The 23,152-nt window shown below is 40.3% G+C and overlaps 2 protein-coding genes and 1 long non-coding RNA gene across 4 annotated transcripts in view; 2 read left to right on the top strand and 1 right to left on the bottom strand.

Moving 5' to 3' along the window:
- The window catches only part of ADCY2 (adenylate cyclase 2), a 203,609-nt gene extending 195,794 nt beyond the window's left edge, over positions 1-7,815 (top strand). For both annotated transcript variants that reach the window (XM_053936042.1, XM_053936034.1), the window contains 2 exons: positions 4,340-4,464; positions 4,992-7,815. In XM_053936042.1, coding sequence (XP_053792017.1) covers positions 4,340-4,464; positions 4,992-5,144 — 278 coding nt within the window. In that variant the 3' untranslated portion in view covers positions 5,145-7,815. The remainder of the gene's footprint in view (positions 1-4,339; positions 4,465-4,991) is intronic.
- LOC128784468 (uncharacterized) lies at positions 624-13,388 on the bottom strand. The gene is made up of 2 exons (XR_008429499.1): positions 13,076-13,388; positions 624-956 (listed from the first exon to the last, which is right to left on the bottom strand). It is a non-coding gene; the product is annotated as an uncharacterized LOC128784468 (long non-coding RNA).
- On the top strand, positions 13,376-21,205 carry CFAP90 (cilia and flagella associated protein 90). Its single transcript, XM_053936075.1, has 3 exons — positions 13,376-13,570; positions 17,262-17,378; positions 20,887-21,205. Exons 1-3 carry the CDS (start codon positions 13,418-13,420, stop codon positions 21,031-21,033), a joined length of 417 nt encoding a protein of 138 aa, XP_053792050.1. The 5' UTR covers positions 13,376-13,417; the 3' UTR covers positions 21,034-21,205.
- Positions 21,206-23,152: the final 1,947 nt, after the last annotated feature.

The raw sequence follows: 23,152 nt of genomic DNA, 5'->3' as shown, positions 1-23,152 counted from the left end.
ATTCAGTGTGACATACCAGCTGATTAAAGTAGTAGTAGAACTGCCCAAAAGGGTCATGATAGTAAACAGCACCATCTTTACCCTGTTAAAAAGCAGCCTACATGGTATTGCCCATCACCCCCTAGAATGTTTCAAGGCTAGACTTGGAAAAGGGCAGTATTCCTATTTAAAGAATGGTTGAAAAAAATGTGTTCACATGGCTCTGAATGGTTTTATGGTAACTCGGTAAAAATTACTGTAGAGGTTATAAGCCATACATTTTTGGAAGTTTACAAATACCAAAAGAATACACAAGAAAACTCTAGACTGGGCTTTGCAAAACTATATAAATGGTTTTTCAGAGGACAAGGGGTCAGTGAGGCTGGAGTTTGAAGTATTTTGCATGTACTAAATTCAGGCAAGCACACAAAAATGCACTCTTTCCTTTGAACTGTTAGACAAGGGAGAGTATTTGCCTTTGTGGTTCAGGTAAGAGCAAAGATGACTAGTTATTTATCTTGGAAAGAGATATCCCTTATGTTTCAGTCTCTAATTGCTTCTTCTTGTGGATCCTGGTATTTTTAAAAAGAAACAGACAGCTGCAGTAAGCAGTAGAAAGAATGATAAAATAAATTAATTCAGAGCTGGTCAAGAACCATATGTTCCAAAATGTTTATTTCCTGATAGCAGTACACAGCAGTTTCACAATGCAATATGTAATGTGGAAAGTGTGAAATTATAACAGTAAACAAATATTGAAAACCCATAAATTCTGTAAATGTGTCAGAAGTATTTGATTTCCAACAGTTATTCTCCTGTCTTGTCTTTTTCTTGCTGTACTGCTTGCTTTTCCTTTTCTCTGCTCCTCTCAAGTCTATTTCACAGTGCCACCCACTGGCAAAACTTGCTGTCTTCTGACTTGAAACGAGCTTCTTAGGGCACTCCTTTGTCAGTATGTTTTGTATTCCTTGCTAGAGCTAAAAATGACAAAGCAAATCAGAAGTATGCTTCCTTCTCAGAGTGTTACAGAACTTGATGGTTCTGGCCATAGCTGACATTGCACATACCAGCAGCTTTAGTACAGACAGAGAGCTGTTGGGTGCTGGGGCTACATCTGCAAACTGCTTAAAGCAGTACTGGGTCTTTTCAAGTGGGGACCATGAAGCAAAACAAAACGCTTACTTTGGATTTTTACTAATCTTCATAAAGACTACAGAGAACTTAGACTCCTTTGCTTCATGAAATGAAAAAATGTTTTAATTCTAAAAAGAAACACAGGCCCCAAAGTGGTATTTGTGCCACCATAATGCAACATAGGCACCACTGAGATCTTCATTTTCACATCACTTCTTCTCCACTTCCCAACACCTGATGATGAAAGATTCTGATATCCATACTAATTATAGCCACAGAAACATTTTAACAACTACTTCTGATCTAGTCCCCACTGTAAGGATTTGTACCCAACTGTCCTTTGTAAAAGGCTTCCTTGGTCAGCATCTAAGTCAGAATTTTTTGCAACTCATTAGAGGTTTCATCTTCCATAATCTTCTGTGAGTGCCTGAAATGCTAGCGTGACTTAGGAGGTACACACTGCTCTGATCTTGTCAGACAAAGGAGGAGAGCATCTAGATGACATTTTAGGCATTCCTCCCCTTCTACAAGTTGAGATGTTTGATTTATGAGACAAGCTCATATATGCTTTTGCAGAAGGTTTTGCACAGGTATTGCTTTCTTTCAGAAGAGAGGCTGGTGTGTTATTTTCCATATAATTTCATAGTTGGAACATTTGTCTGTGTTGTAGGTGACTTAATTTGGTTCCTGGTTTTGGGTGAGACTAGGCCATGCGCCCAGGCGGTAGGATACTTCAGAATGAGATATTCTCTGTCATTCCTGCTGAACAGTGTTGCATTTCATAGAATTATTAATTATTGCTTTGGATATGAGAGAAATAGATAGACAATATCACCTTCTGATAGAGCATTCACCTGTAGTGAGAGTACTACTTTTCCAGCCATGCCCCAAAAACATTCATGTGTGTCATACAAAAAAGATGGAACACCAGCAGGAATGACATAGAGCAGCATATCCCACAATGCTTGGGTGGCCAGAACATATCCCTAAGATATACTGGTAGAAGTTTCCTCAAAGGAGGAGGGATCTGAAGGTGAGTCCTGAGCCCCTGAGATATTTCTCAAGCCCTCAACAGCAGTGGTTCAAGAAGGAGGTAAAAAATAAAAATCCCTTCCTGCCCATTGTATTTTGTAGGAAAGTCCTACTGCACTGCCCCAGTTTCTGGACCATGGCCATACACATCTCTTCAACATTCCCTGCTAACCAGATTGGGCTATCCAGCAGATGGCTTTTGTGGATTCCAGTCTTAGTTCCCTAGTATTTTCTACAAGTTATATGTCATGAAGTAAAAAAATACATCCATGGCTCTGTTGTTAATGCAAAGTGTTGCAAAGCCCAAGTCCCTTCGTGTATTGAACCATGAGCACTTAGAAAAATATATATCTATTATGTTTAATAATTCACGTGTTCTGTGAGGTTGGTGGTTGGAGACAGGGACAGCACACACACCTCCAAGCTCCATGTGATAAACAACCTCTTTTATTGTTGAGAGCCTTCTCATATAGAGAGTTCAAGACTCCTTAGTCTAGACAGCTCATTGATCTGATCCTCCCACAGCCCAACTCCTGACCAGTGAGATGTCTGCAGCCCAGGATGGAACATGATAGGTGAAGTTCCCTGTCTATCAACCCAGGGCCCAGTTTACAGAACCAAGCTGGGTTTCTTATTTATCAGTACAAGCCAGCTTGTACAGTAACATATATCAGGTTCCATTTGTTATCTTGTAGTGTTTGCATCTTTCCCCAATTTAACTTCTACAGTCACATTTTCCAGGTTTTCCAAGTGGGCTGATAGTGTTGTTGCTAGCCTGCACTGCCATGTTACATAGCAGATGAGCCAGCTCTGAGATCCATGTCCATCCTACAACCACATTTTCAGTTAACTGCGCTGATAAATCCCTAATCATGGTTTCTGTCAAGGAACTAACAGAAATCAGTTATGATCCATTGAGATAATTTTTATAAATCCAAATAACTCACTTGTTCAGGGTTTATTTCTCACTAGGCCTAACTTGGCTTTCCTGCTCATTGGTATGTACAGTTATAATTATAGTACATTTGATGCTGGTTATCAATAGTACTTTGGATTTTACCTCCTGGTTTCTTTCCTTACTAGCAAAGTAAAACTCATTCCCTTTACAGACATAATATAGGTTACAAACTGACCACAAGATAAAAAATGCCCAGAGTCTAATGAGAGACTGTACTGTTCTATCATATTGTTCTACTCCATGCTTAATCAAATTATTTGAATACATATATTTATATTGCAGATCTTTAGGACAATTCTATGGTCAATCCAGCCTTCAGAACAAGGCTTCAAATTCTTTCAGCTCATTCACTTTAGTTTATTCTACATTTAAGAAGTCAAGAATACTATAAAAGTAACTTGATTGGGTCATCAACCATTGCAGAGGAGAGGCCCTTTTTACTACAAGTAGAAATTTAAAAAAAAATTCTTGTATATCTGTTTCCTCAGAAGCTGCTGCTCATCCACAGTGTAGTTCCATACTACATAATAAAGGCAGCAGCAGGTTATTATTAGGATGCCAGTGGTTGAAAATAGCAAGTTACTCAGGATGGGAGGGAACTGTAAAACTAAAATTAGATGAACTGACTTTTGGCATTTTTATGACTAACATTCTCCTGCCATAAATGGTTGATAAAACCATGATTAATGATTGTTTGCTGCCATACTCACTATCCAGTGAGGGCCAAATGCTGTGTTTATTGACTTGCTGTATGCCAGATGCACTGTGTGTCCTTGTTTGGTGGATCTTCACAGAATCACAGAATCAGTTAAGTTTGAAAAGACCTCTGAGATCATCAAGTCTGGCCCATGTCAATTAGACCATGTCACCAAATGCTATATCCAGTCTTTTATTTAACACCTCAATAACTCCACCACCTGCCTGGGCACCCATTCCAATGTCTAGTCACACCTGAATGTGAAGCAATCCTCGTAATGATCACCTAAATCTCCCCTGGCCCAGCTTGAAACTGTTATCTTACACTGTCATTGGTTGCCTGGGAGAAGAGACCAACCCCCACTTACCTACAGCCTCTTTTCAGACAGGGAGTGATAAGGTTTCCCCTAAGCCCCCTTTTCTCAAGGCTAAACAACCCCAGCTACCTCAGAGGCTCCTCACAGGACTTGTACTACAGGGCCTTCACCAGCTTTGTTGCCTTTCCCTTCATTGCTAATGTTAAGTTCTGATGCTTTTCAGGTATAAACCATGGACCTGTAATAGCTGGAGTAATTGGAGCTCAAAAACCACAATATGATATATGGGGCAATACAGTAAATGTGGCCAGCAGAATGGACAGCACTGGTGTCTTAGATAAAATACAGGTAAGCCTTGATTTTGTGCTAGTGGGCTTTTACCTAAAATGGGAGAATGGCTTAAAGTTTGGTTCACAGACAATTATGTGAGAAACTGGCAACAGCACCTCTGGTTAGCAGGTGATGCTAACCATTAGCTTACCATCACTTCATTTACACAGCCTTAGTAGTTGTAGAATGATGGGGAAGCTGGGGTCTACTCAAGTGAAAATAAGCTCCTGAAGATGAGGAAAGTGCTATGTGAGGAAGAGTATTGTCCCTAGTTTCATTTATCTATCTACAAGCTCTCTGCTGGCAACCCTGGGTACAGATGTGGTTATACCAAATTTGATACTTGGTGTGATTAGAATGGGCATCCAGCAACAGACTGCTTGAAAGCTTAGGTGTTCAAACCTCGCCTGAGACCCTTAAAGGCCTTATAAGCATTACAGCAAACCCCTTAAAGGTGATGAGAACATAATGTTATCTTCATGCTCTGGAAGAAGATTCTGCTCGGCTTTGTTATCAACACTGGCTGTATTACTGTATTTTTGCAGGTTACAGAGGAGACGAACAATGTCCTGCAAACACTGGGGTACATGAGCACCTGCAGAGGAATAATAAATGTAAAAGGAAAAGGAGAACTGAAGACATACTTTGTACATACAGAAATGACAAGATCCCTTTCACAAGGGAATATGGCATCTTGAAGATGCTTGTATGTGTCATCAATACCATATTTTCAGGAAAGTATCACGCACTTTTTAACTACATTTTGGCCCTTAACATGCGTGCTATTTTCTGGTATGTGGCACTTATTTTAACATGGCTGCAGAATAGTCCCATGAGCCATCATTTTGCACCTTGATATTTCTATGTTCAAGGACAGTTGTGATGTACGCTATAGGACTGGAAGATTGTACTGCTACTTGCACTGTTATTCAAAGACAAGAAAAGAAGAAATAGGAATCAAAAGGAGGTGATGCATCCTGAAAGGACTAAAGGGAAGTGTTAGTGACAAATGCGGGGAAAAAAGGCAATAAAGCTAGGGGTGCATACTATTTCCTGATGCATGGTGTTTTCTGGAAAAAACAGTCGCTCCCCAATAGCATCCACTAATCTGGTATTAAAGTATACAGTATTGTAAATAAGTTTACTCTGTCCACACATGATTTGGATGTGATCACCAGTTGCATCTCATAGCCAGGGACACGTTGGGTGGTTTGCTGGCATTCTTTCTGAAGAGAGAACTAACAATGCTGGAATAGTTTTGTACAAACGTGTCAAATGTTTTGAAGCTATTGTCTTTTGTAAGGTTAATTCATTAAAAGTTTATATGTACTTTGTCTTACTGTTGCTGTCTCTTAGTTTTGCTTCCTTCCTTGGCTTCTGTCACTCTAAAGCTGCGTGTTTTCTGCTGCTGCCACTGCTTTTTATTCAGTAGTTAGATGTTGAGGCAGGCTATGGCCAGCTATATCAACTGCCTTGGTCAATAATATCTGCTAGACTTGCTATTACCTTTCAGAAACTAAATCACCTGTACTGTCTTCAATCATGGGTGGCATTCTAGGCACTTTGCAGTCACTTACTACCTAGGTGATACAAAAAACTGACCTCAAATCCATAAACACAAGCAAAGTGGAGAATACTGAAAACAGTAGGAGTGCTGCTACTTAACAACTGGCCCACAGTGCTTAAAGAGTAACAAGGAGAAGCTGTACAAGAGAAGTTCTGTTTTGCACTTTGACAACCTCTTTTGCCCTTGCACGCACTTAACCTTCACAATGCTGAATTCTGTGGGATATTTAAAGTAACAATCTCATTAATCATTTAAAGTAATAATCTCATTTATACTCACTAGGACATGAGTAAAAATGCTATTTTGTGGATATTTGAGATTAATTTAAATCCCTTTGAATTAAAAAGTATCACACTTGCAGAGTTTCACAAATGAGCCAGGTGAAAGACAGTAAAAGTAAGTAGTTTTACTATCTGTGATCCTTTGAAGCACAGATAGTAACAATTAAGTTTTGCATTGTTGTAATAAATTATTTTAGTCATAGCATCCTAACAAGAAAATAATACTATTTACAAAATAGCGAATAATTACAAGATTTTTTTCTGAGGGATACCATATGAATATGGAGGTCAACTTATGCACTACGTTACCTCTAGCATGTTATTGAAATGTAAAAGCATTCAGACTGCTCATTCATGAAACATACATATACATTTGTATAGCACTGGTATCCTTGTGGAAGTCCTCAAAATTATGGGTCACAAATACATGGCATCAGTCCAGTCTCAATGAATGTGGCACAGTTTAATCACAGCAGCCATCTGCCCACTAGTGAATTGGAATGACAGTAGATTTCAAAGTGCCTAATTTCATGTAAAAAAGACAATCTGAATTTTGATCCCCTTAAGTAAGCCTAAAAGCAAAATGCAAGTTATTTCACTTATGTTCAACATAACACACTTAATTTTTCATCCAGTCCTGGAGACTTTTAATCAGTAATTTTCAAGACAGGTACTCAGTCTAATAAAATCTCATGAAAAATATTTATGTTGTCTTTATGATTTCTTCCTTTTAATTAATAAGATAAATGTTTTCCAGTGGAATTAAAGACTGTTCAAATAGCTTACATGGCTGCAAACCCAATGTCTCAGTCATTGGCTAGCTGTCAGTTAGCTATGTCACTTAAGACTTCTAAATCCCTCCTTGCCATTTACTATAATTTGTCCTAGAAACACTGAAATAAGTTATTGATCTCCTTCTTAGACTTTGAATGTACTCTGGGCCTTTAAAATCACTGTGGTATTACCACAGCTCAACGCAATAATTTCTTACTGTGGATGAAAACCCCTATGTAAAATTGATTCTATTATATTGTCATATATATGTACAGCTTTCAGGTATAACCTGTGCATTCAGGATTTTGCTTTGATTTGTATTCTTGCTCATCATTAACAAACCTTGTGCCTAACTCCATAACCTTGTTTCTGTGATTTTTATAAAAGTTAAACAATTTTATTTCTGTAAGCTATGTAATGTTAAAACATCTGAATGTTGGGGAATTGACTAGTCTAATGAAATATAAAGAAAGATGTATATGTCCCCTCCAAGAGCATGTTGAAAATGCCCATGTTCAAAGCACTCATATTTCACTGGTGTTCTTCTCTCATTTTGTAATTGCATTTAGATTCTTGCAGCCAAATCCTGATAAAGAACAAGAAATTGAGCAAAAGATACACATATCTTTGCCCAAAGAAAGGTGCCTACCTTCCTCTCTAGCCTTCAGTTGCTGAGTATTACTATCTTTCTAGTGCTGAGAAGCTATTTGTATTTAATAAATACCTCTTGTCTTCCAATGCATTTTACATCTACTGTTTATACTGACTTATTTTTCCGCTGTCTAGTTTCACTTAAGAAAAGAACTTTATTCCCTCCTCCTGCAGCAATTTCAGCCTCAGTAACTGGATATAACACTACTCATGTATCAGCCCATAACCTGAAAAACTTAATGATGTAAATCAGTATTTGACATTCCATATATTCCACATCACAGTAAGAATCATCAAGTTCTACAGCTTCCATGTTGGTGACATAATTCACAGCTCCTTAGTGAACTGCGGAGTGCGACTTCCAAAAGTACAATGCAAATGCATTTCACACTGTGAGGCAGCAGCCAAAAGATCAATGTGAGAGATGTTCACTGTGGTCTGGGGAAAAGAGAATCAGATGGGAACACCTGGTAAGCCTGCTGGAATTCTTTTTCAAAGTCAGTGCTTTGCTCCAATTTATGGAGGGCTACCAAAGGACAGGAAGAAAGATTAGACTTGCAGATGTTTTTATAAACTATGGAAATAGTTTGTATTACCTGCAAGTTAATGCTATTTAGCTGCTGTTTCTAAAGAGAGAAATTAGTGTCTCTCTCTATTATTTATGCTATATAAAAACCATTTTCCATTTTCTTATATTCATACATGCTTCCTCCATTTTGCAAAATATTTACAAACCCTCCCCTTTTCCACTGAGACACAGGTAGTTCAGTCTGCTTGTCTTTAAAATAATGTGAGGGAAGAGCTGTTGCAACTCTTTCCTGTTTTGTTTTTAGAACCTCATATTGGAATAAATAATAAGCTATGTTATCAAGAAGCTTTTTATAGCAGAAGATGTACTGTTAAAAGATGTTATTATCTTGTACTTTAATACATAGTTTTCTTTCTTGTTGTGATTATATATGAACATACACTCATTTTTAATTTTCAGGTAGCAGATTCTAGGTGTAGATAGTACCCCTCAAGACTTTTTACAGGTGAACCCCAAACAATTTTAAGTCTAGGGATTTTTTGTTTTCTTCTTTATTTTTTGTCCAAATTAGCGGAGTGATTCTGAGGAGAAAATGTAGAATGAGATGTATGTGCCTTAAATAAAATATGTAACTAAGAGATCATTTTTTGTTCTTTGAAGTAATTCAGATTTGTGTGGATTTGTCAAAAGTGGTATATAAATCAGCTATAACTAGTTCACCCTAAAGTTTGCTACATGTAAATTTTAAGCATTTTCATATTTAGAAGCAGGAATTATTCAGGGCAATGTAATTTTTGACTTGTCAAAATGCAAGACAAGGACATTTTATGAATGTTTGCAACTACGAAGATACGAACTCCTTTATGTTATAGGATGCCCTGTTTAAAACAAAGATTGTGCCAAGAACTGTTAGAAATTTTTTGGATGGAGAATTTTTCAAATCTATTTGTAGCCATTGAGATGCTCTTCATGAAAATCTCAGTTTTGACAGGAAAAAAATGCATGTGAAGTATTTCTAAAGGTTGATATTCCTGGGCTAGAATTTTTCATGTTTGATTCCAAAAAAGCATTACAAATAGCAATTTTTATGAAAGTTATGTCACCTCATGTATAAAAATGTATGCTACTTACCAAGAGAGTTATTGAACAGACTATTGATCTGAATTGGTGCAGGTATCAGTCAGCTATATTGGCTTGTGTGGCAAGGTTTTGGTAGCAAGGAGAAGGGGACAGGGCTACAGGAGTACTCTCTGTGAGAAGCTGCCAGAAACTTCCCCCACGTTCAACAGAGCCAATGCCAGACAACTCCAAGACCAACCCAACACTGGCCAAATTGAGCCTGTCAACAACAGCTCTGGAATAACATATTTAAGAAGAGATAAAAAATGCAGCAGAAATAGCAGCTGAAGAGAGGAAACATCTCTGGAAATACAGGGGTGTCATGGTTTGACACTGGCGCAATGCCACTTCCATGTCAAACCACGACAAGGGGCAACAAGGAAGGACCAGGAGGAGATGTTCCAGGCAGTGGAGCAGAGATTCCCCTGCAGCCTGTGGTGCAGACCATCATCAGGCAGCTGTGTCCCTGCAGCCCTTGGAGGTCCATGGTGGAGTAGAGATCCACCTGCTGCCCAAGGACAACCCCACACTTGACCAGGTGGATGCCCCAAAGAGGCTGTGACCCCACGGGAAACCTGTGCTGGAGGAGGCTCCTGACAGGACCTGTGAGGCCATGGAGAGAGGAGCCAGTGCTGTAGCAGGTTTGCTGACAGGACTTGTGACCCCATGGGGAACCCACACTGGAGCAGCCTGTTTCAGAAGGACTGCACCCCATGAAAGGGACCCATGCTGAAGCATTCATGACAGACTGCAGACTGTGAGAAGGATTCACATGGGAGAAGTTCTTGGAGAACTGTCTCCTGTGGGATGGATGCAATGCTCCTGAAGACCCTTCCCATTTGAGGTGGGCATTCAGTCAGTAATTAGGATCTAGAAGAAACAAGCACTTCTGTGAAACAACTGGCTTGACCCAAAGCTATGGGAGTAGAAAGGGGACAGGTTTTGAGCCATTTTTGTTTCAGCCTCTTTCAAGGGCCATTGAATGGAACACATCTGGCAAAGACTGTCTCCCCTTCATGGCTCAGCTGAAGGTCAGGGCCACATGGCAAACTGATGCATGTTGAGGTCAAAGAGCTAGGACAGGAGAGGGCTTGCTAAGCCTTAATTTGACAGCAGGCTGCCATCTCAGCTCTAAGTGACATAAGGTTAAAACAAGTACCTCAGCTTGTAGTTAAAAAACAGCTACTGTTTTTCCTGTGTATCAATGCCCAGTCCAGTTATATGTCACCTGTCCTCATGTCCATCCTGTATCCCAGTGTTATCATTGTCTCTTTTGTGTCTCCTCTCCCTGCCTCCATTATTCCTTTTAGGAAGTTTTTTCAGAGTTATTCTGAAATGTCAAAAGAGTTTGACATTTCAGAACGGTGACCCTGCCTTTGAGACACGCTATGGCTATAAAAATACATACCAACGTGTTCGAAACTCTGATACCTTAGCAGTGGAACCTGAGGGGGTATTACTACTCTCCAAAAGGGCAGGCAGTTGAACTTCTCAGCCTTAAGACATCAAATTCAAACCAACTTTTAACACTTTGGTCTCTTAGCTCAGCTGTATTTGAATGCATAGTTTTCACCATATAGACTAAAACTGCACTATTGTTTACATGTTCATATTGAAATTACTAAGGAAACACACTGACCTTCCTTCGTGCTATTTTATAACACAAACCAGCATATTAATAAAGTCTGGTTGCAACTGGAACAAATGCCCCTGGGCATTCATATCCTGCTTCTGGGGAGTCTGCAAAAGGTGACCAGGAGGAAAAGCCTTTGGAAGTTTCAAATAATTCTAAAAGGATTTATACCTTCACTGGGAGGGAAAAATTAAGTGAAAAGCATTGTTTTTAATTGTTTCATATGGGGGGGGGTGGTGGTATGGCAAATCTGTAACAAGCACTTAGCAATATTTGTGACAATCTGTATTGCATCCAGATGCTATAATTCAATTTAATTCCATCAATTTAATGTTAATAAAAATTAGCTACATGAGAACAGTAGAAAGAAAACTGGAGAGAAATCTTTCAGATCTGACTTCAGAGCTCTTGCCTAGCTTAGTTGGTATCTCTGGTGAACAGTTTCTTATGGCTCTATTTATAGCTGCAGTTTCAGCTGAATTGCTTTTCATAAATGGGCTTGCTATCTCTCTGTGCTTGGACTAAACTACAGAAAAGCACAGTGGCAAGCAGGTCTCTGCTTAGGAAGCTGATGTAAGGCAGCTGTTGGATTTTCAATTCCACTGCTCGCTTACACTGTGCTAATTTGGCCCATGCTACAGAAAGAAGAGGGTCTTAATTGGTAGAGGGACATTATTAGATAAGCAGATGGAAATTGTCACAAATGATTAAAAAAAAAACCACCCACACCAGTCTGCAGATTATAAAGCCTCCATGCTACACTTGCAGAGAAGCTAGAGTGTGTGTAATTCAGTGGATTTATAAAGGGAGAGTGGTAGCTACATAATAGCAATGATACTTTTGTAGGCCTGAATTATTGCCTCCAAGATTGCCATCTTGTCTCCAAGATGCTTGAAACAATCAGTTGTGAAGATTTACAGTACTCTGAAAGTTGTAGGATTTAAAATAACTGTTGAATGTTTGGTAAAATTCAAGATGCCCAAGAGTGCTATTGTGAAAGTGCTTACCAAAAGATACTGGTAGCATTAATAACAGTAATGCAGTGCCTACAGGACAGTAGCTCTACACCTGTAGTTACAGACAACAAAGGTAAACTAAACCAAACTACTCACAGATCCCTAAGGACCACAGAAGAAGCAGCATGGGCATAGTTAGATATATGTATTAAACCAGGATAACCATGGGGTGAATATCAAAACTAGGAGCCAGGTGCTACTAGGGCAGAACAGTTTTACAGTCAGAGATTTATACCCAGAAGACTTATTTTCAGTGTTCCCAACACAGGTATATGGAAGAATTTTCCAACTGCACTGCAGGAAATGGCTGAGCATCCTGTGCTGCGTTCTGCACCTGGGACAGGTCAATGCTGTATGTACATACAGCCCAGGGAATGAGATGCAGGAAAGCAGTGCCACCTGGGGGTCCTGGTAGATATCAAGTTGAACATGAGCCAGCAGTGCCCTGGCAGCCAGGAGGGCCAACCCTGTCCTGGGGTGCGTCAGGCACAGCATCGCTAGCTGGGGAAGGGAGGGGATTGTCCTGCTCTGCTCTGCACTGGGGCGGCCTCACCTCGAGTGCTGGGGGCAGGTTTGGGTGCCACAATTTCAGAAGGACATTAAGTTGTTACAGAGGATCCAGAGGATGGCAACAGATGGTGAAAGGTCTGGAGGGGAAGTCGTATGAGGAGCAGCTGAGATCACTTGGTCTGTTCAGCCCAGAAGAGACTGAAGGGAGATCTCATTGCAGTTACAGCTTCCTTATGAGGGGAAGAGGAGGAACAAACACTGATCTCTTCTCTGTGGCGACCAGTGACAGGACCTAAGGGCCTGAAGCTGAGTCTGGGTAGGTTTAGGTTGGATATTAGACAAAGGTTCTTCACCCAGAGTGTGGCTGGGTACTGAAACAGGCTCCCCAAGGAAATGGTCACAGCATCAAGCCTGACAGAGTTCAAGAAGCACGTGAAAGCCTGTGCCCGAGTAGGTGAGCTACTATCCAGAGAAGCCCAAGGTCCTCACGACACTGGCTCCTTATTCTGGTGGAAAGTCCATGCTGCGGTGTGGTTTTATTCAACTTACCCACTTAGAGGGGGATTTAGGGCCTAGTGCAAGCTGTCACAGGAAAAAAAGTTAGTCCCGTTCGGCTAGGCTTTGCTCCAACCTTCGTCCCCAGCTTCCAAGAACACAAAGGACCAGGGAGCTGGAGCCGCTGCAGAAGACTGAGACCAAACCTCAACTACCGGCTGTGTAGGAACTCACACTTCAGGCTTGACAGAGCTCTGCGGAACGCCCCGAGTCGCCGAGCACCGGACCCATCCGCGCCCGGGGCCGGTTGCTGCCCGGGCCGCGGGGCCGCGGGGCCGCGGGCGGGCCCGGCGCGGTGCCCCGAGGGCGTTGCCGGGTAACGGCACCCGGGGCAGCATGGCCGCCACCGGGACGCGCTTGGCACGGGAGGCGCTCGGCAACGCGCCGGGGAGGAGGCGGCCTGCCCTCGCTTCCTTCTCAGCCTTCAGCTTCGTCCCGCCCAAACGGGAAGGGCCTCCAGAGCTCAGCTATTTCGGCCGGCCGCACAAGGTGAGGGGGTGAAGGGAGCGAGGCGGGGACAGGCGGGGAGCAGCGCAGGGGGAAGGGACAAGCTTTCCCCGTAGGTCTTTGCGCAGTGTAGACCCTCTGCTTGGACGCGGTGCAAAGCTCCGCCCTCATCATGAGCGACCTGGTCAGACAGGTACCAAAAATCGTCATAGCATGATAGAATGGTTTGGGTTGGAAGGGACCTTAAAGATCATCCAGTTCCAACTCCCTGCCATGGGCGGGGATACCTTTCACTAGACCAGGTTGATCAAAGTCCCATCCAGCCTGGCCTTGAACACCTCCAGGGATGAGGCATCCACAAGTTCTCTGGGCAACCTGTTCTAGTTCCTCACCACACTCACAGTGAAGATTTTTTTTCTGATACAGAAATGTGGCACATAAATCCATATCACTAGACTATCTAACGCTAAAATAACAGGTTTCACCATCAGAGGCCTTTGCAAAGTGTATTTGCTACTTGTGGATGGCAAATGAGGGTAAGGTCTTTCACTGGAAAACAAGAGAAGGCAGAGACATTGCCAAGGATTGAGGATGAACACTTGTATCAATGAAATGTGAGGCATTTTTAGGAGAAAAACTAGGAAAGGCATCATCTGTCACTAGGGTTTGATGCAGCACCAGTGGATTTTGTCGTAACACACACTCTTGAGACTCCTTTAATAAGAAACTTCTCCATTTTCATTTGAGGGAAAAGATTTTCCATGTGCATTGCATAAATTTTCTGCATGGTCAGCTTTAATAAAATCAATAGAGCTACTCAAAACAATAACATCAATATATGCCTCTGTAACTGGATGCTTCTGAAGGTGGAACACTGCCACTCAACATGTGGTAACTCAAGTTCGCTGGCAGGGAGCCTCACTCCTCACTCTGCTGAGTCACCATTGTTCCTCATTCTGTGCTCATAATTAAAATCAGAAATGAAAGCAATATTACACATTCTGCCTCAGCTGAGCTACAGTTCCTGGGTGGTGAACTTTTCTATAAAGTGTCATATGCGACATTGAAGTTAACAGGCTTTTTTCTCAAAAAAAAAAAAAAAAATATATAAAAAAGTTCTGAAATGCCTATTATGTCAGTGTAACATAGCAATTCTATGGCAATTTATAACAATAAATACAACCCATGAGTCCTCTCCTCACCCAAGTGGCAAGCTGCTGAATGCACCAAGCACCAGGCAGCAATGACTGGTGGTTTGTGAGAGTTTGCAGATCCTGTGTCCCTGGCATGTGGGCAGGGTACAGACCAGAGCACTGTGCTGGGTATTGAACGAACAGCAAATTTCCTGCATTGACCAGGAGGCCCTGCTAAAAGACAAGAAGATTTCTCTCGTGACTCTTTTGTGTTGATTCCAGCATTACCTTGGCAAGGTGATCTGAGCCAAAGGTGAGTGGGCACAGTTGGTGCCGTGCTTCACAAAACAGTAGGGAGAGCACAACAAGAGTAAGGCAAGGGCAGGTCAGAGCGCTGGAATGGTGCTCTTGGGTCTGGTGGAGCTCACCAGTCTGCACAGAATTAGCAGCCATATGGTAGAGTTTTTCCTTACAATATAGTATGCTTTTACACTCACAACGGCCTGGTTTGTGAAAAAAGCTGCTCCAGTGGCATGGAAACAAAAAGTGATAACAGCTGTTTAATAGGTTTCTTCATAGCCCAGGCCTTGGCCACAGGGGAGGAAGCAGATTCAACCCATTCTTCTGCAAAATCTAGGAATTAGATAATTCGAATATTTTTATTTATAGAGCAAAAGGAATCTCATTCCTTTTTGCAGCTGAAATACCTAAAACCAACCATGTGTCAGAGAATGAAGCAGAGAGAAGTAGGAAGAAGATGGGCTCATTGCATGGCCAGAAGCCAGAAATTCCTGCCTTTTAATCCCTTGGCTGACAATTGCTCCCTGGATTGCTTTACATATATTACTGTAGCCAGTGTGCCTAGTATTTCCTCTTCTGAGATGTGGAGAAAGCTATTACCTATTTTATGTATGTCTGGAATACTAATGAATGCTTGCAAAGCATTTAGCTTTAGCAGCAATACACAGGGGATGCCTACCCTGAGTGCACATTTATCATCAGCTCTGTGTGACTCACTTGCTCTGATGGGTTTAAGAAACAGCTTGCCACCACCACTACCACCCAGACCAACCAAGTTATCATTTACAACAAAGAGAAACAGCTGCAGAAAGTTATCAGTGTATTGAGCAAAGAAGTGTTGTCTCTAGGAATCTGGCAGAAAATCTTAAAGAGATATCTGAGAGAGCTAGTTTTTGATATAACAGACTGGCTGTCTGCGAGTTCCAGAAAGGATGAATTTTCTGCTCTGACATGAGCAACAAATGACACTTACTCTTTCTTACTCTGAAACAAGTAACAAATAATGCCACATGAATACCAGCAAAGAGCAAAGAACATTTCTGGTGGTGAATACAAATTAAATGCCCACTGAATGAAACTGGTACCCTGGGAAGGAGAGGAGAAGCAAGGAAGCACAGAAATAATCATGGAGATGACAAATCACGTGCAGGGTGCTCTTGAATGTGCCTGAAATCCTCTGAAGCTCAATGATTTCTGAGAAGTGAAGGGATAGATAGGGTAAATACAGAATAATTTCTCCTCTTGGCAGAAGCAGGTATTGGAGATACCTTTATAAATAAAGCCTGAAATTACAGCAGTGTCTCACTAGTGCTGTTAACTATGGTTTCCTTTTAATGGGACCATTATAACCTTCTTGACCTGCCATGACTTGACTATATTTGGAGAATACCACTGTAATTTGAAAATCTCAAAGTACATGAGGTTTTCAAAGGTTAAATTAGACACACTGTAAAATTAGAGGACAAAAAAAGCCCAACAAAATGCACCATTCTTTTAGTCAGCCATGCACAAAGCCAGTGATGATTGATATTTTTAACAGAATATCAACCCTTAATGAAGTTCAGTAACAACTGGCAACATATTTCAGTAGGGGATTTTCTTTTTGGTGTTTTTTTTTTAGAAGTTTTTTTAGTTTTGAAATTGCTTTGATTCCATTTATGAGAACTTCTTGACTGGATTTCACAAACACCTTTGTTAGAAGAGCAGATCTTTTATGTTGCTTATTTGGATGCAAACTATGTTAACAGTTGAACAATATTATGGCTTGGGGTGTGCTTTATTTTAATGCCTGACATATGTGTTTCATGCATACCACTGGATCACAGGATTACCTCTGTGGCAAATCTCTCAATTCTACTTTAATCAGAAATTAAATTATGTTTACAGTGCAGGGTACCTTTGTCTATTTGAAAGTTCCTGTTTTGCTTTTACATAATTGTGCCAGATAATTTGACAAATACACAAATTTAGGAAGGAGAATATTAAGTGCAGAAAATTAAAACAGATCAGATCAATTTCCAAAATTACAACAGATTACAGTGGGGGGAAAAAGAAGTAAATTGCCACAAGGGAAATTTCAGAGCTGAACAAACTTAATAAATGATACCACATATCATTAGGTAATTTTGCAAACTATTCAAAAGGACTGGCCCAAACTTCCTAATGAGGTCTGTAATATTACAGTTGTCATCATCTAATGCAATATATGCACTATTTAAGTAATGATTTGACTACATGTATTCTGTAATCTGTAAAGTAAAGCAATTATGTGAATCAGCCATTTTCCCCCTTTTCTCAAGACAGGAGATTTTTTCACCTATGATGCTGTTTTTAGAATACCAGAAGGTTACGACCAATATCTTCCACGATGTGACAGAAAACACGCAAAAGGCCGTGGCCTTAAAATTAATGAGGAGGTAACCCTTTAATAAATTCATAATTATCTTTGTTTAAGGTGTTTTGTACTTTTTGACATGACTGGAGGCTCTAGGCATTGTTTTACCCTTTATAATGTAGCCCATATGATAAGGAATTGGAAGGAGGACATCAGCCTGCAGGTTTAGGAGAAAGCATTATCCCATGAAGACACCCAAATTAGCTCTTGCTCTTTCATATCCTGAAGATTTCCAGGTGACAAGACATATGCAAGTTAAAGCTAAGGGGAAGAGGCAAATCCTCTCTTGCAGAGTGCAGGGTGTACTCTGAACCATCTGTGCCCCTCAAGAGTTGTACTTCAGGTGGTTCTGCAGTTATTTCTGTGGTGCTTAAAAACTCTTTTCCCTGAGAGCACTGGATTCAGAGGCCATGACATCACTACTGTCCTCTGACACCCAATGTGCCTATGCCAGCATTTGCTGAGAAAGCCCAAGTCTCTGAAGCTGGTGAATTTGTTAGGAAAACCTACACCAGATTGCCCTGCAGGAAGGAAATTCATAGGGAGCTACTGCAAAGGTGTGGTCAATCAGAACACATGGACATGCCTGGGAAAAGATGGGCAAGCATTTGAGGCCAACAGAATCTGGGTTTGATGTGCAGCCTGAGAGGTAAATACTCCCTTGGAAACAGAAATACTAAAATATATATGCATAAATGTATGTGGATGTATTTTTGCAAGCAGCATCTGAATAATACACATACATACAACTGTCTCTATATATAATTATATTTATGCATACACACACATAACTGCACATAGAGGCAGAGGCTATCAAAAAACAAATGAAGTGTAACCTCTGTGTACTAATGACCTCCAAATCCCAACTGGTTCATGGATGTAAAAGTGATGGGTAGGCTAGAGATGGCTGCCTGCTTTGATGGTTATATATTATAGAGAAGGAAGAAGAAGACTGACACAAGAGTTCAAATTACTCTAATTTCTGTGCAATAAAATTGTTGGTTTGTTTTTTTTTTCTGACAAAGCCCACTGCTTGGGATTCAACTTACTAGCAGTTATATATGCCAGACATTTCAGTGCAAGTGTGTAGCCATAATGCCCTTCAACTCTATCAGACAGTGCAGGAAGCATTAGATGCTCCCAAAGGAATCCCAGGAGTGCCCATTAGCATCACCTGCTCATGCCTAATAACTGCAAATCTGTCTATCTATGTAAATTAGAAAATAAACTTTTTATTTAAACAAAACAAAGACAACCTCCCTTCCCTAGTACCAAGCATATTTTTCAAGTGGGAAATTTATGTAGAAAGTTCATCAATATAAAGTTACAGCTTTTTACTGAGTTCTTGTATCAACAAAACTCACTTTCCTATTGGCTTTCTTCCTAGAGCAAACTTGTATGGGCCAGAATTCATACCAGCTGTGCTGGGCAGTGCACACAAGGGACTGTCCAAACAGGTGTCCCTTAATCCAGCCCTTTAATTAGCATGGATACACATCAAACCCACAGTTATTTCACACTACAACATGATCCTCCTGCATGTCATGACACCCAACACTGGATGTAACCATAACTAAGTGCAGATCACATACTCAATTCATCTTTATCACAGTGGCCCTCTCAGGCTTTATGTAATAATAACTAAATTATAAAATATAATAAATAAAAATACCACAATTGACATCTTTCTAGCTCAACACTGAACACAGACAGACTGAACCCACAACAGCTTTACTTGAGCTGGAAAAAAGCAAACCACTGCCAGTAAGCCCCTCATTTCCTGCAGGTAACCTGGGTGCAGGGAATTCAGGAGGACAGTTACAGAAGCTTGGTTTAGCTACATGCAGCTGAGTAACTGCAGTAGAGTGTGTGCTCAGGGCTGCCATTGCTGATTGCAAGTGCTAACAGTGCTAGAATTACACACTGCGAGGGAGGGTAACAGGACGCTTCCCAGCCAACTGTTGGAAAGTCTGAAACCCACTGAATGCCAAACCAACAAAGATGAAATGCCAGTGTGCACAGTCAGTACTGTGCTACCAAGGATGCTGAAAACTGATTTTAAATAAACTTACTAATTTAAAAGGAACACAAACTATTGGAATTACATATTGCTGCCTGTTATTAGCACTGTAAACCCTGAATTTCTAGCAAAGTCTTTCTTGATGGTACAAAGATTTTTTAGTTTCTCAGTTTTCAGCATTTATCTACAACTAGGGCAAGGGAGGAAATTATCTTAATTTTGCCTGCCAGTCTTCTTGACCTGATTTTTGTTCAGCTTAGGGTTAAAAGTTGGTGAACTCAATAGCTTTTAATAGGGTGGAGTAAGGTGGGCAGGAGAACTGGGAGATAAATGGTCATTTTGAAATGAGCTTTTGTATTGAGTGGGTTAGTTAGTTAGTTTGTTTGTTTTTAAAAAGTGTTTACAGCATCTTTCCAAGAACCTCAGGTTCTATCCATGAGGCTGGAAATGTCTCTTAGCTGACTGCTGTGCTGTGAGATCCTGCCAATCTGTGCTCTCACCAGCATCCTTGCAGGACATAAGTGCTGATTTGCTCAGGCTTGTGTCTGTTGCAGCAAAGTAGTCATTTGCTTGGACTTGAACTATGGTGTGGCATCTGCATTTTGTTTCACCTTTTAGATACTATGTATATTATAAAACTAGAAAAACACATTGCAGACCAAGGCCTACTGTGTTAGTCAGTGTGCAAACATACAAGCAGCCTGATAAATCTGAGACCTTTGGCTAGGGAAAGAAAAATAAACAAATCCTGTCTTTCCCTTCTGACTCCATAGCTCCCTGTTCCTCTAACACAGGAAGGAACTGCAGATTGCAGATAGTGATTGCACAGCCACTTAAAGTGCAGCTTACTAAGAACAAGTTTAAAATCTTTTCTTGGTCAGGTTGTTTTTCATCAAGTCCACTTTCAATCATGGTGAAGCAGTTATTTCTGTAATCTTACAGCTACAAGTATTTTTAGTAAAACCTTTCATTGTGCAGAAATAAAGTAGTATATGCTTTATTTCCTTCAGGGAAAGCTTGCATGGGCTAGTGGTTGCTCAGGGTTTGTCTTTAGGCTTTGATTTTTTACATGCTGTGCTTTCACTGAATTGTGCAAGCAGGGTGGGTGTTCCTGTAACAGGGGGCACAAATCTCTCCTATTTTTCAAAAGAATAATGCAATTCAGTGGATAAGAAAAATAAAAATAAAATTTGTGCTTTTCTAGCATTTAGTTACCTAGTAATCACATGTGTATGTATGTATTTGTGTAAAAAAATTACCAGTCCACAGCTCCATATCTTATCATCTTGTCATCTAGTGACACATTCATGTTTCACTAAGATAAAAATAACATAAAAAACGAAGGTAGGGATAGAACAGTAAGCTAAACAAATACACATGCATATTGCAGATGCTGTACAGTTCTGTCAGTTATTTTACCCCTGGCCACAGCACATTTAGCAATAGAAAACTGCCATGTTTTCTGTTCACCCTGTGATTTTCTTCTAAGGCGACTTTTGTGTTTTCACAGGAAATGGCAAGACCTGTTCCTCTGCTGACATCTTCAGAGTATGGGAAGCGCATACATAAGCCCTTAGACCCAGCAACTGGAGAGCATGCAAGGGTTTATAGCGTGTACGCAGCAATCTATGGGGAAGGCAGCCGCCCTGCTCAGTGAAAAAACCTTCTCCAGGCCTGGATGCATGGGAAATCTCTTGTATCTGTCATCGCCAGTAACATTTCTCTGGGAAAAAATCCTAACACTTTGAAAAGCAATATGCTGCTTTTGCCTTTTCCTCTACAGTTTATTTAATGAGAATGATCTGGATTAAAAATAGGGTGAAATAGCAGCTGCACTTTTTCTCATGCTAATTAAAATGCATGTCTTCTTACATTCTCATTAAAATCTCATGAAGAGCAGCACCAACAAGAAATTTTTAGAACATTTTAGGCAGCAATGCTGGGAATGAGACCTATTGGGTCAAAAGCTCTGTCTGCAATTCTGGGCACTGCATCTACCTAACCATTCACAGACCTAACATTTTAAACAAGCTTGTTCATCAAGATATCAGTAGTCACAGATTTTTCAATCCTTACAGAGTTTCTAGAGAATTGTGAGACATTGTTTTATGTACACATAATGTGTGAAATGAATATTCACCTCAAAATTTTCAAAAATGTATGGGCTTATGTGCTTAGCAGTTTCACTAGACTTCAAGTGGAACTCGAGTTAAAAGGAACTTCTGAGCACTTAGCATTTGAAGAGACAGAATCTGGGTTTAGCTAAATTCAGACATTCATTTCACTCTGAGAATGGCGTCTGACAGATTTAACAAGAAAAATCATCATTGGTTCTATATCCAATCTAAGAAAAATAGGAAAAAAGACTAAGTAATACTAGCAGAACAAGCACTAAATAATTTGATAGAAAGGGTGAAAAAAACAGGGATTTGAGCAGTAGCCATTTTAAAAGCATGTTTAGCACAAATGTCTAAATCTGATTAAATATTTGATGTCTTGTACTTTCATAGAATCCAGTACAAAAATTTTAAGGTAACTTCAGAAGGAGTTTCTCCTGTAGAGTATGCATCAGTTTGGCTCTCAAGAGCTGTTGATCCTGTTGTTTAAGGCTGAGGTGGTGTTGTTCAGAAAGGAACAGCCTAAGTGATCATACCAGAAAAAGGACTGTAAGTCCACAGCTGTGACTGACACTGTTTTTGTCAGGTATTTAGACACAGGAAATCTGTGTCATTTGTAAATACAGTGAGACACCTAGTGAAAAAAAAAAAAAAACCAGAAACAAAAACCTTTTAAATCTAGGACCTGAAAAAGTAGTAAATCAGGCAGTCAATAGCACTTGTTTGCCTATGATGTGAGAAGCAGAGCACATAGAGCAGCCCATTCTGAGAGGTGTTCATTACTTTCATTATTCATGACCTGCAGTTCTTCTACACTCAATGCACAATGGACAAAAGGACATTAATGGCTACATTCCTTTTCAAGATAAGCACTTCTTCACTTAACAAATTTAGCAGCATTAAATGAAAGGAATCATAGTAAGAACAAAGGGAGAAGGAAATGTTTTCTAATACCACAATGTTTTTCCAAAAATCAGTATCAAAGTTATTACTAGTGAAGAATGAGATGGAATATGGCCATATTCTTAGCAGGTTATTTTTACTTTGGGACAGTCAGTACAAATTGCTTTTTTTAAGTAGCCTTACTATATTTACAAACCATCTGTGTTTGAAAAATTATTGGAAATCAAATTTGTTTGAGAATACCACCACCTTCTGGCCTATGTGAGAAATAGCATCACTTCCACCACGGAGAAAGTCCAACATCAAAAGACCAGTTTGAGTTTTCCTATCTGGTTTCTTTGCTTATGTCACACCCTTCTTATCTGTACTCACTTTTGAAGGTCTTTCACAGGTTGTTCCTCCCACTACTTGTTTCTCATTCAGTTCTGAATGGTTCATTTCTTCCTTCAGTGCTCAGTGTCAGAAGAACACCCTGACAATTTCTTCTGTATTAGTGATAAGTTCCTTATAAACATTCACAAAGCCATTTCAGCTCTCCTTCAATTTCTCGCTTGCTAGAATGACAAACTCTCAGATTATTGATGTTCTGAGCTTACTATTACACATTGGAAAACACATTTTGGCGCTCCCTCACCTGTTAGTGTTGACATACTACTGTGAGGAAGAGTTTTATACACACAACAAATTAACACAAACAGAATGGACAGTGTATACAATGTAAAGCATATTCTAGATCTGGATTTTGCATCCAGTAAT

The sequence above is a fragment of the Vidua chalybeata genome, chromosome 1 (genome assembly GCF_026979565.1).
Source record: "Vidua chalybeata isolate OUT-0048 chromosome 1, bVidCha1 merged haplotype, whole genome shotgun sequence".
NCBI lineage: Eukaryota > Metazoa > Chordata > Aves > Passeriformes > Viduidae > Vidua > Vidua chalybeata.
Note: the sequence above shows the minus strand (reverse complement) of the source record. Positions and strands in the feature narration are given on the sequence as shown.

What these genes read in the sequence shown, in the direction of transcription:
- CFAP90 (XM_053936075.1), top strand. Translation starts at nt 13,418, where the DNA reads ATGGCCGCCACCGGGACGCGCTTGGCACGGGAGGCGCTCGGCAACGCG. An exon ending in ATTTCGGCCGGCCGCACAAG is followed by an intron (nt 13,571 to 17,261) that starts GTGAGGGGGTGA and finishes CCTTTTCTCAAG; the next exon opens with ACAGGAGATTTTTTCACCTA. An exon ending in GCCTTAAAATTAATGAGGAG is followed by an intron (nt 17,379 to 20,886) that starts GTAACCCTTTAA and finishes GTGTTTTCACAG; the next exon opens with GAAATGGCAAGACCTGTTCC.